The sequence below is a fragment of the Astyanax mexicanus genome, chromosome 23, assembly GCF_023375975.1.
Source record: "Astyanax mexicanus isolate ESR-SI-001 chromosome 23, AstMex3_surface, whole genome shotgun sequence".
Taxonomy (NCBI): domain Eukaryota; kingdom Metazoa; phylum Chordata; class Actinopteri; order Characiformes; family Acestrorhamphidae; genus Astyanax; species Astyanax mexicanus.
Window position 1 is genome coordinate 15005789 of NC_064430.1, and position 13855 is coordinate 15019643.

The 13855-nt window shown below is 40.8% G+C and overlaps 1 protein-coding gene across 1 annotated transcript in view; it reads right to left on the reverse strand.

The window, feature by feature from the left end:
- Nucleotides 1–13310, reverse strand: part of chrm4a (cholinergic receptor, muscarinic 4a) — a 48659-nt gene extending 35349 nt beyond the window's left edge. The window contains exon 1 of the mRNA XM_007244922.4: nt 12990–13310. Coding sequence (XP_007244984.2) covers nt 12990–13053 — 64 coding nt within the window. The 5' untranslated portion in view covers nt 13054–13310. The remainder of the gene's footprint in view (nt 1–12989) is intronic.
- Nucleotides 13311–13855: the final 545 nt, after the last annotated feature.

A 13855-nucleotide genomic window follows, 5' to 3' on the forward strand; every position in this document is an offset into this window, starting at 1 on the left:
GTATTTCAATCTCTTGCACGGTCTCACCCTTTCACTTGTACTCTCTCTATCTTGCTCACTCTCAATTTCACTTTCTCTCACTGTCTCACCCTCTATCTCACTTTTACTCTCACTTTCTCTCTGACTTTATTTCAGTCTCTCTCTCTTCCTCTTTTTTATCTATCAGTCCCTCTCACCCTCTCTCTCTCACACTTTGTCTCTCACTCTTTTTCACTCTCTCTATTTCACTTTATCTAACTGCCTCACCCTATCACTTTCACTGTCCCTCTTGCTCTCTCTCGCTCTGCCTCAGCCTCTCTCTCTTTCACTCCCTCTCACATATACTCTTTTTCTCACTCTCTCATACTCTTCCTTACTCTCTCACTCTGCCAGTTGCCACACATTCTGCCAGTAGCCACACTTGCTCACTCATTTGTTAGCCGCCCCTATTCTCCCAGTCCAAACGTCTCAGACTTCCCTCATTGAGTTTACCAGAAGCAAAGTGGACTTTTCCTCTGAGCACCCAGTCTGTCCAGTAAGTGTACCGATGTTTCAACAGTAAAAGTAACACATTTATTTACGTTTCCAGACTAATTACAACATCGGAGCTGAACTCTGTTTGCGCTGTCTGCCACTGAGATGAGCCAAAGCTACTACGGTCCAGTTTAACTCCCGACAAGAACACTGGCCAAGGCCAAGTACAAATAGTACAAGATATATAACTATTGTCAGGCCAGTTGCAACAAGGCAAGCAAACTAATAATTTACCAAGGTCCCCAGACAATGACTTGTTATGAGGGTAGGAATAATGCTAACCTATGCTAACTCTGTGCATCATATATCTAGAATGGAACAATTATGTCTAGTAGTATCCATGCACGTCAGCTGTTCACTGTCTTTCAGGCATCAGGTAAATCTGTTTAATTCTCACGATGAGAGGGGGGGGGGGGAGTCATATTAAAATTAAACTGGGAATCAAACAAAACATCTGACACCAGTATTTCTCATCATTACGCTCAGGCCCTGCCACTGTTTCTCGCAAGCTACACTAGAGACAATGTCTGATTCAGTCACTTCAGGGTGATAACAGCTTCAGAGAGCCTTCTACTTATGGTGCCAAATTGATCTCTCCCCAAACTCACCCCGATCATTTTATGAGTTGGTACAGAAAATATAAGTTTAGTCAGATAAATGCAAATAATAGCTTTTTCTACTGTTCAGAGAGTCTAATTTACAGACGTTATTTTGTATTAATTTAGTAGGTGATCATGACTATACGTTAGATTAACCAAATTGAATGTGTTGTGTGGTTAATAAAAAGTTCATGTATGTAGGAACACTACCTATGATTAAATATAGTTTGTTTATTTATTTACTCAGCTAGATGAATCACTGAAAACAACTCAACTGAATAAACAACAGAGTACCGTATTTTTCGGACTATAAGGCGCACCGTATTATAAGACGCACTATCAAAGAACGCCTATTTTCTGCTATTTTTCCATACATAGGGCGCATCGCATTATAAGGCGCGTTAAGTGAGACTAGAAAGGGTGCCTATATCAAAGTGAACAGGGGTGGCGCCATGTTTCCCTTCCCCCACCGGGGGTGGTCGCTTGCCGGTGGAGCGTCTCAGTATATATAAATCTAGCTCTTTCAAAGTCAAACGAGTGCTGGATATTAATCTACACAGATTCCTCTCCTGAAAACTGTTTATTTGGGTGAGTAACGTGCTTCAGTTTATTTACAGTAAGCTTAGATTTCCAGATGTCCACTAAGGCTTGCTGCACCAGCGTTAGCATAGCTATCCGCTAGCACGCTAGCTAGTCACCTAAACTAGTAAAGTTAACCCAAACTTAAACGACAGCGTTACACTGAGTAATCCTGCGTGTTCTGGTAAGACAGTGAGATATTAGCTAGCGATTCGTCCCCCGTAGCTTGTTTTAACACTGTAAACAAGCAGATTACAGGCTGATAAAACTCACCTCTGAGAGAGTTAGCGCTTAGCATCTAGCTAATGCTAGCCAGGCAAAGCAGCACAGACTTACAGGCCGATAACTCACCTCTGAACGGTGAACGCTTAGCGATTAGCATCTAACTCTAATAATACTGCTCCAGCAGTATTAAAAGTGCTAAATTTAGAAAATACTGATCTCTGAACAGTGAAAAAGCTAGCTAGCTAAGCGGTTAGCATCTAGCTAATGCTATTGCTGCTCTGCACGGAGTGTGTGTTTACTGCTCCTTACACCTGATGGGTAAAATTTAGATAATACTGATCTCTGAACAGTGAATAAGCTAGCTAATGCTATTTGCTGCTCCAGCCTCGGAGCTGCACGGCTCTGGACTCTGTATAGCACTGAAACTCTCTATAACGCTGCACGGAGTGTGTGTTTACTGCTCCTTACAACCTGACGAGTAAAATCCATACAAAAGGCGCACCGTATTATAAGACACACTGTCAATTTTTGTGAAAATTAAAAGTTTTTAAGTGCGCCTTATAGTCCGAAAAATACGGTAATACTAATAATCAAATCTTTAAAAAACATGGCTTTGATAGTAACTGTATAAAGTTTCTCTCTCTCTCTCTCTCTCTCTCTCACACACAAACATACACTTGTTCACTCTCTCTTTCTCTTTCACATTCTCACAATATCTCCCTCTCATGCTCTCTCTCACTCTCTCTTTAACACTCTCACAATCTCTCTCTCTTTCTCACACACACACTGACTCACTCTTTCTTTCACACATTCACAATCTCTCCCTCTCTCTCACACACACTTGTTCACCCTTTTTCACTCTCTCTTTCACACTCTCACAATCTCTTCCCCTCTCTCTCACAAACACACACTCGCTCACTCTTTCACACTCTCACAATCTCTCTCACTGTCTCTCTCTCTCACAAACACACACCTGCTCACTCTCTCACACTCTCACAATCTCTCCCTCTCTCTCACATACACTTGTTCACTCTCTTTCACTCTCTCTTTCACACTCTCACAATCTCTCTCTCACTGTCTCTCTCTCACAAAAAATACACACTCGCTCACGCTCTCTCTCCCAATCACACACTCGCTCACTCTCTCTTTCACACTCTCACAATCTCTCTCTCACTGTCTCTCTCACACAAATACACACTCGCTCACGCTCTCTCTCACAATCACACACTCGCTCACTCTCTCTCACTCTTACAATCTCTCTCACACAAATACACACTCGCTCACGCTCTCTCTCACAATCACACACTCGCTCACTCTCTCTCACTCTTACAATCTCTCTCTCTCACAATCACACACTCGCTCACCCTCTCTCACACAATCACACACTAGCTCACTCTCTCTCACTCTTACAATCTCTCTCTCATTGTCTCTTTTTCACACAAATACATACTCGCTCACGTTCTCTCTCACAATCACACACTCGCTCACTCTCTCTCACTTTTACAATCTATCTCTCACTGTCTCTCTCTCACAAATACACACTCGCTCATGCTCTCTCTCACAATCACACACTCGCTCACTCTGTCTTTCACACTCTCACAATCTCTCCTTCTCTCTCTCTTACACAAGCACACACTCGCTCACTTTCTTCCACACTCTCAGTCTTTCTCTCACTCTCACTGCCTCTCTTATGTTCTCTCCCTCTCTCTCACACACACACACACTCACTCTTTGTCAATCTCTCGCTTTCTTACTCACTCTCTCCCACACACACACACTCTCTCTGCCTCTCTCTTGCTCTCTCTCAATATCTTGCTCACTCTCTCTCTATCTCTTCCTGTCTCTTTCTCTCACTTACTCCCTCTCTCACTCTTATTCACTCTTTCTCAAACTCTCTCCCAATCTCTCTCACACACTCTCTCTGTCTCACTCTCTTTTACTATATCTCTGTTCATCTCTCTCACTCTCGTACTCATTCACACACTCTTTCTTACCGTTTATATCTCTCTTACTCATTATCTTACTCACTCTCTCCCTCTTGCTCTTTCTCTACCTCTCTCTCCCTCTTTCCTTACCCACTTTCCCCTTACTCTCTCTCACTCTCTCTCTCTCTCACACAATCACGCACTCACTCACTTTCTCACTCTCACAATCCCTCTTTCACTGTCTCTCTCTCTCACAAATACACATTCGCTCACGCTCTCTCTCACAATCACACACTCACTCACTCACTCTCAATTCCTCCCTTTTTCTTACACGAGCACACACTCGCTCACTTTCTTCCACACTCTCAGTCTTTCTCTCACTCTCTCTGCCTCTCTCTTGCTCTCTCTCACTCTCTCTCTCTCTCTTAATCTCTTGCTCATTCTCTCTCTATCTCTGCCTGTCTCTTTCTCTCTCACTTACTCCCTCTCTCACTCTTATTCACTCTTTCTCAAACTCTCTCTCTCTCCCTCTCTCTCTCTCTCTCACATACTCTCTCTATCTCACTCTCTTTTACTATATCTCTGTTCATCTCTCTCACTCTCGTACTCATTCACACACTCTTTTTTACCGTTTATATCTCTCTTACTCATATCTTACTCACTCTCTCCCTCTTGCTCTTTCTCTACCTCTCTCACTCTCTTTCCTTACCCACTTCTCCATACTCTCTCTCTCTGTCTCAAATCATCTTTTTTACAGTGACAGCTCACTGAATCTGCTATTTGATACACAACAGATCTGAAAAGCAGCATTATTTCAAATATCAATCAGCTTCATATTTATTGATTTAGGTAAAGCTAAGAAAGCCCTCTAGCAGCTGAAGGACAGTTATTAATATGCCAATTCACACTCCAAACAGATACCTCCCTCTCTCATTTACTCAGTGTGTTCTGGACTTTTCACATGCCTCATGAGATCAAGAACTAACCCTTTAACACTGTAATGATCAGTAATAAGCTCTGGACAGGCCTGGAGCCAAACTGTTAGATCATGTGCTTTTGGCTGTGATCCCTGGAACTACTTACTGCCAGAACAATCTTCAGTGCGTAATTCCAGTTTACACTCCAGTTTGCCCAAGTCTATCCCATATGTTCCCACATTAGATATGAAGCTACGCCTGCAGTTCTCTGCTCTCTGTCTCTAGTGAGTCATCTCTTTATTACTTATTTGAGGTAATTCATCTAAAGAAGGCTACTACATTACATTTCATAGGGGAACAAAATTAATATAGAAATAAGAAAACAGAAAAGCCAATCAGGAACAGCTCAAACCATATACAGCTTGAATGGTGCTTTGACAACCTTGTTAAAAACCTGACAACCAGAAAGGCCATGAGAGTGAACATTATTATTGTGTTATTCTATAAACTACGGACAACATTTCTCCCAAATTCCAAATAAAAATAGTCATTTAGAGCATTTAGTTGCAGAAAATAACGAAAAAGATGCAGAGCTTTCTGACCTCAAATAATGCAAAGAAAACAAGTTCACATTCATACAGTTTTAAGATTCAGAAATCAATATTTGGTGGAATAACCCTGGTTTTTAAACACAGATTTCATGGATCTTGGCATGTTCTCCTCCACCAGTCTTACACAATGCTTTTGGATAACTTTATGCCTTTACTCCTGGTGCAAAAATTCAAGCAGTTCAGCTTGGTTTGATGGCTTGTGATCATCCATCTTCCTCTTGATTATATTCCAGAGGTTTTTAATTTGGTAAAGTCCAGGAAAAACATCATAATTCTGTGTTAGTATCCCTCAAATTGTACACAGTATATCACTACTGTCATATGTAATGGCTCCACAGTTGAGGTAGTGTGTCGCTACAAAGCAAAGACAAAATTGAAGAGCTCACTATAAATTCTCCATTACCAAACCTGACCATCATCAGACCCCATATAGAACCTGGATTCCTTTGTTAAACAGTAACATAGTATGCTTCCAATCCATAGCATCCAATTTTCTCATTTAAAACACCACTACAACAAACATGATAGTACCAGGCTGTAGGATGGGCTAGATGGAAGGCATGTCATAAAAATTACCATCCTGTTTTCCTCGGTCCAATGATGTGCCTCCTATCAAAGTCTGATAACTGGGTCAAATGTCTTTAAATGTATCGTAGAAGCATGTCTAGCATGTCTAAACAATCTTTCATCAAGAGGTACACTACCCAAAAAGTAGCTCTGAGAGCCTGGGAAGCATTTTCATAGGACAATGAGTGAAGCACTTTTGTGATTACACCCTCTTGTGGCAAAATCTAATGTCTAATTAGACCACACCTGTAATCATTTACATATTTGCCATATGAGACATTATTGCATATCAGGTTTTAAAGGTCTCATTCCATCGTTTTTAAATTCATTTTAAAATTTGTGAAAAAGTTGTGAATGCCATATGAAAAAAGTGCTTAGAATATGGGTTCCCCACCCCCCACCTCCCCAGGCCATTGATAACGTTTGTTTCAGCTAAGCTAATGCTACTAAACTCTTACTTCAGACTTAGTGATTTGGTGTTTGGGCAGTTTCACCACATCAAAACCCCAGAGTCTGCTCTATATCATAAAATCCGATGCGAACGGCGCCTGCTTTGACCGGTATTCTGTCGAGTTGTGCTGTCTAGTCAAACCGTGCTTCCCTAGTGTATATTTAAGGTCTCTTTAAAACGCATAATCAACCAGAGATCCGATTTAAACCTAGAGTTACTTACACAAGACAGCTAACTGTAAATAGCTCTGTAAACAGAAGCTGTAAGCTCCACTTTTGCTATAGCTCCTAATGCTGTAGCCCGAGTTCAGCTCTGTGTCTGTGGGCGGTCCTGATCCGAGGTGGGCGAGGCCATGAACTTATTGGTTGATGTAAAACCTAATATCTCTCTGATCAACTCATATTTCTGAAGCTTTTTTTTAGCTACTACAGACAAGGCAGGCTGAAGAACAGAACTCAGAGAGACTTATAGTATTTCACAAATAACAAAAAAAGTGGATTTTATTGGAATAAGTCGTTATAAGCAATTTTAAGAATAGGTTCTTGGTCAAAGCATGTAAATATAAGGTTTTAATAACCCGTCATGTTATATAAGCATCTGTGCATCAAATAAGAGTTACCTCATATCATCAAAATCATCATCTTTAAAGCTGCGGAAAAGTGTAACATCACAATTCCCTGATTTTGTCTTCTTTTTACAGCTAGATAATCAGAAGATAGTGAGAAGATGGTAAGAAGATGGTCAGAAGATTGCAGGCCATGAAAGCTTCTCAATCAGTGTCTGTAATGAGCTGTGAGATGGGTAGGGACGGAGCTAAAGGATAAAGGAGTAAGGGAGGAGGGCTCAGCACTCCTCTTTAAGCTCCTAAACACTCCTGCCTTCTCGGCTTTTGCGGGAATTTCATTCAACGCAATTAAAGTTCTCTGGAAAAAAAGCGTCTCAAAGCGTGCCGATTGTGCCCTGCAGCACACTGTTTTTACCGTGTGTGTACGTGTGCACATGCATGTGCATGTACCTAATTGTGCGTGTGTGTGTGTGCGTGTGTGTGTGTGTGTGTCCGTCTCTGAGGCTCATGCTGGCAGGGTGAAGCGGCAGCAGGCCGACACACTTTCTTCTGTAAAACTGGGTTAACAATTAGACACAGAGAGAGAGAGAGAGAGAGAGAGAGAGAGAGAGAGAGAGAGAGAGAGAGAGAGAGAGAGAGAAAGAGCGGGAGGGAGGGAGAGAGAGAGAGAGAGAGAGAGAGAAACAGAGAGAGAGAGAGAGAGAAGGACAGATAATCAGGAGGGGGAATAATGAAAGAGTGCATTACACAAAGTAAGAAGCAGAGAGTAATTAATCTGCTGAATTTCTCCAGTTAACACAGATGTGAGAAGTGAAGTGAGGGCTGTGAGATGTTGCACAGCAGAAGAAAGCAAAGCGGCGGATTTAAAACATCAGTGTGACACATCTTTATCGTTTTAACTTATCGTCTTTCTCTCTGTTTCTCCTTTTGTCTCTCTCTTAGTTTTCTTGCTTTCTCCCTGTTTTGTCTGCTTCCACCTTATTATCTCTCTTTTGTCTCTCACACTTACACTCTCTTTCTTACACTCTTTTCTCTCACTCTTTTTCCCCCTACCATCTCTCTGTTTTCTCTTCTTGTCTTTGCTTTGTCTCCTTCTTGCTCTCTCTCTCTCCCTCACTCTCTCTCTCTCTCTCACCCTCTCTCTTTCTCTCCCTCTCACATACCTTCTCTCACTCTCACTCTTTCTCAATCTTATTCCAGTTTTCTTTTTCTCTTCTGTTTCTCCTTTTCATTCATTCTTTTCCTTATTGCTTTCATTTATTCTCTCTTAGTATCTTGTTTTATCTCTCTCATTTTCTTTGTTTTCTATCTTTTTTGTCATTCTTTTCACTTTCTGTCTGTTTTTTCTCTTGCCATTCCTGTCCGTCTACCTGGTTTTCTCTCCTGTTATATATGTTCTGGTTTTGTCAGTTCTTTCTTTCTTCTTTTGTTGTATTTTTCGGTTGTTTTTGCTTATGTTTCTGCAGTTTTCTGCAGTTTTCTCTGTCTTGTAAACCACTTGTGTTTGTATAGCAGCAGGTTAATTAATTCTACAGCACTGTAATGTTGTTAACTGATCAGCGGCTGTACTGTACAGTATAGGTGTTGTGTATATATGGCAGGTTAATACACTGTACATGTTCATGGCTGACATGTTAGAAGTTACAAAGAGAGAAGATGAGATAAAAGGAGAAGTTGAGTTGAGTTGAGTTGAGTTCAGGTCAGTTCAGTTCAGTTCAGTTCTGCTGGAGCTAAATCTCCATCTGCTGGACACTGCCGTCCCCCTTCATATCACTCTCTCTGAAGAGTCTGAAGATTAGGCCTGACAGTAAATGCTCTGGTGTGTGTGTGTGTGTGTGTTCCTCGAGCAAGATGCAGTCTTCTAGTGTGGTGTGTGAGGGTTTAAACAGAGGAGGGGGAGACACTAAAGCTTTGCATGGTAATGAGAACACACCCCACTGCTGCACACACACACACACACACACACACACACTTACTCACAGCAATCATCCCACTATAAAGCCTCATTCTCCTGAACTGCGAGAGAAAGAGAGAGAGAGAGAGAGAGAGAGAGATAGACAGAGAGAGAGAGAGAAAGAACGAGAGAGAGAGAGAAAGAACGAGAGAGAGAGAGAGAGAGAGAGAGAATGAGAGAGAGAGAGAGCGAGGAGATGAGAAAAAGAGATTCAGGGTGAGATTAAATGAGTAAAACTGAGAGAGAGAGAGGAGATGAGAGAGAGAGGGAAGATGAGAAAAAGAGATGCAGGGTGAGATTAAGTGAGTAAAACTGAGAGAGAGAGAGGGATGAGATGAGAAAAGAGATGCAGGGTGAGATCAAGTGAGTAAAACTGAGAGAGAGAGAGGGATGAGATGAGAAAAGAGATGCAGGGTGAGATCAAGTGAGTAAAACTGAGAGAGAGAGAGAGCGAGAGAGGGATGAGATGAGAAAAGAGATGCAGGGTGAGATTGAGTGAGTAAAACTGAGAGAGAGAGAACGAGAGAGGGATGAGATGAGAAAAGAGATGCAGGGTGAGATTGAGTGAGTAAAACAGAGAGAGAGAGGGATGAGATGAGAAAAGAGATGCAGGGTGAGATTGAGGGAGTAAAACAGAGAGAGAGAGGGATGAGATGAGAAAAGAGATGCAGGGTGAGATTGAGTGAGTAAAACTGAGATTTGCTTAGTTGGGCTGCAGCACTGAATCCCAGCAAGGGGTGTGCAGATTCAATACTCAGTAATAGTATCAGTCTGATACTGATACAGTCTGATTCATCAAGTCACAACAAAAGACAAACACAGTCTGCTAAGACTTAAAAATAATACTTAATAACACCCTGCACTGTGAATGTTACCATGTTGTGTTCAATAAAACCATGCAAAAATATATATATATATATTGGTGGTATCTTAGTATTAGTTTAAGCAGACTGTGTTTGTCTATTGTTGTGACTTAGATGAAGATCAGAACACATTTAATGACCAATTTATGCAAAAATCCAAGTAGTTCTACAGGGTTCACATACAGTACTTTTTCTTCCAACTGTGTTTTACAGTATTTTCCCTGTGAACTGTTTGTAAAATAACAGGGGAAAGGAGGGAAAAGGATCTGATTGGTTGATCATATTTGCATTGGCAAATATTCAAAATGCAGTATTAATATCGATATCAGTATTGAAACATGAAAAAGAGATACAGTATGTTGCCGTCCTTATCCTGCACTAATTCCATCCCACAGTTCCCCTCTGATAAATGATATACTTCTGTGAGAGATACTGAGAAACACACACACACACACACACACACACACACACACACACACTGCTGAGCAGCAGGAGGAGAGAGGGACTGGGTGGGTGTGTGGGAGTGAGGTCAGTGTGAAAAGAGCTCATATTTGAGATTAAAATTGACATGAACAGTAAGAGCCAGCTGGAGAACGTACTGAAGTCCTGATTTTAGTAAGTCAGAAAAATGAAGCTGGACTAACACGGGGAATAAATCATATTTTTCTGTTCTAATTTCATGCATTTTTATAAAATATAAATATAAAAATATCCTCTATAATCAACAAAGGCATAACAGATGAGATGAGATAAAAGATGAGTAATGAGAAAAGGTCATTATTTATATCTAATTATTTTTGCATTTTTTTGTAAAAAAAAAAAAAAGAAAAAAGAAGAAGGTAAACACTTTTCACCGCTTGTCAATATCTGTCGAGATTTGAAACCCATCACTTTCAGAAACCAGACGGAACCAAACTCTCCCATCAAAAAATACTATTATTCATTATTTTATGACTATTAGGTTCGTCTATATTTTTTATTGATTTATTTATTTTTTGTGGGGTCCCTCAGGGCCAGTCCCTCAGGGCCATTTTGGGGCCAGTGAAACTGATGTATATAATGTAACTTATGCATTTATTAAAGCATAATGAAGCTTAAATACAGGGTCTAAGGCAGTGGTGTTCTTAATCCTGGACTATGATATTAGGCTGCAGTTGCTAAAATTTGCAAAACTATGGTCAAAATGGACAATTCACATGAAGAATGAAAGAAAGACCAGGTTTCACTGAAACACAAACCAGACTAAACTAAACTACTACCCAAAAAACATATATTTTATTCCTTTCATATCGGGTTTACTTCATTTTTATTGCACAATAGTTTAAGGCATCCTCTGTGCTAATAGTTCCTTGTTCTGTATATGTTTTTTTTATTTTAAAGGCATAAAAATGTGATAATTGTGATATCAGAAGTGAGAGCAAAGAAAAAAAAAAAAGAGTACCACTGCCCTGCAGGTGTTTGCAATGATTCATTAGTTAGTTAGTTTGTGAGTTTAATCAGGATTTAATTTATGTAATTATTTTAGTATATTAATTAGTAACTATTATAAACTCTGTGAAAGCTGTGGAGTAGTGCTACCCCATGATCACATAGTTTGAGAACCACTAAGTTTCTAAGGAAATAATGCAAAAATTGGCACCATGCAAACAGCTGAAACCCAAAGAACAAGTTGTACCTTTGAGGGTGCATTTACATTTACATAGTTTGTACATTGGGGAATTTAAATAGATAACAATGTTGTTATTCTGAGATATTAATGTTTAATACAGTTTTTAATTGCTGGACAAACCACAAGAAATCGAATGTTATGATTTTAACATTGTACAACTCAAGCCTTCATGCATTTGAGCCAACATGCCAGTTTTCTAGGCTTAGTTTAAAACAGGGAGAAAGATCTGATTGGTTGATCAGCATTGGGAAATACTCAAGAATGCAGCATGTAGCACACACACACACACACACACACACACACACACACACACACACACACACACACACAGACACACACACAGACACACACACAGACACACACACACACACACAAACACATACATACATACATACATACATACATACATACACACACACACACACACACACACACACACACACACACACACACATACATACATACATACATACATACATACACACACACACACACACACACACACACACATAACAATTAAATTGATTTTCTCAACAAAATCTGTCTTACTCACAAAGTAACTGTTTTCCCCAGCTGTTTATAGTCTGATTCCATTATGATATATTAAATATATACAGTATATATTGTACACATATAAAGGTATCTCATACAACTAAACAACACCTCCATCTCCACTGCTCTCTCTCTCTTTTTCACCACACACCCTACTTTAAACCCCTCACCCCCCCAATGATGCCATATATTCTCAGATTAATATACGTGTAATATGAGCACTATTAACTGATAGTGAAAACCTCTTCCTTTGAATTTACTCACTATATCTGAACACAAAGCTGAAGGGACAGTTTGTGTTCATGTTCAGTTAATAGCAGAAGTGGAACTTCTCTACTCAGAATTGCTCATCAATAACAGCAGCTGGTGGGATCTGGGTTAGAAGGGTCTGCTTTCTTGGATTTTAAAGGAGACGCTCAGTTCTATCAGATAAGAGCAGAGCAGGAGCAGAGAGGTTATTACGCTTTATGAAGCTTTAAAAACCTTTATTAAGCATTTTTTTAAGCATTGATTGGATATAGAATCTCTGCTGCAGAATCGCATATTAAAGCCAGTTCAGATACAATCTAAGACAGGTGGGCTTTTCTATATATACTAACCATACCTCTGTCTCTTTATCTTTTTCTGTTTCTCCCTCTCTTTCTCTTTTTTTTCTCTCTCTCTCTCTATTTTTCGCTCCCCTTTTCTTTATTTTTCTCTTTTTTTCACTCTCTTTCTATTTTCCCCCCTCTCTCTTTGTTTTTCCCTCTCTATCTCTCTGCCTGTCACTCTTTCTCTCTCTCTTTCTCTTTTTCTTTTTTGCTCTCTAACAGTCTCCAATTCACTCTTTCTATTTCTCTCTTTCTTTATTTCTCTCTCACTCTCCCTTTCATTCTTTTTATTTCTCTTTCTCTCTTTCTCTATTTCACTCTTTCTCTGTTTCGTTTTTGCTTTCTATCACTCTCCCTCTCACTCTTTTTCTCTCCGTGGTTACGCACAGACACAGACGTCGTAACTCACCGGTAAAGTTCCAGGGCGCGAGACTGTCCGCTCCGCTGCCGTTGGTTACATTCATTAGTTGCATGGTTTTGTGTTTTGCGAGCGCGCGCGGCGAGAGAGAGAGACAGACGGAAAGAAAAGAGCGCAGTAAATGAATAAACAAAATAGAGGGAAACAGAATCCCAGCGTTTTCAGTCCTTCACTGTTCCGCGCGCTCTCCTCCGCCGCTCCTCGGGGTCCACGTGATGCGAGAGGCGCGCTCGAGCCTCAGGAGCCTCAGCGCGGTGGTGGTGGCCATTCCGGCGTGAGCGAGCGAGCGAGCGAGCCTGCAGCGCGCGGACCTGCCGAGTGCTCCAGATGTGAAGCGCATCTGCGCGACCCGCGGCTTTCCAGCGGCGGGAGTGGCAATGACGTCACCGCGCTCGCGCCCAATCGCTGTCGGAGGAGACAGGAGAAACCCGTGAGTCCGCGCGCGCGCCTCGGCTTGCGGCCGCGCTTGTGGTAGAAGCGCTAGTTGAGTGCGCTTACCTTTGGCGCCCTAGAATCTTACTTAGCTCGCGAGACTTTTTCTTGGCATTTTTTTCTCTATATTGTAAATGAATACTGAAGTCATCATGTAGTAACTTAAAAGTGTTTAAAAAAAAAAAAAAACAAATACTCTGAAGCATTTAGGTGTCTCTTATCTGGGGTAAATCTGTTGTTAATTTATGGTTTCTAAGGCTGGTAACTCTGATGAACTTATCCTGTACAACAGAGGTAACGTTTGGTCTTCCTTTCCTGGGGCGATCCTGATGAGAGCCAGTTTCGTCATCACGTTTTTTTTTTATTATCTTTGGAACTGCACTTGAGGATACTTTTAACTGACCTTCAATTCTTAAAGTCATTTC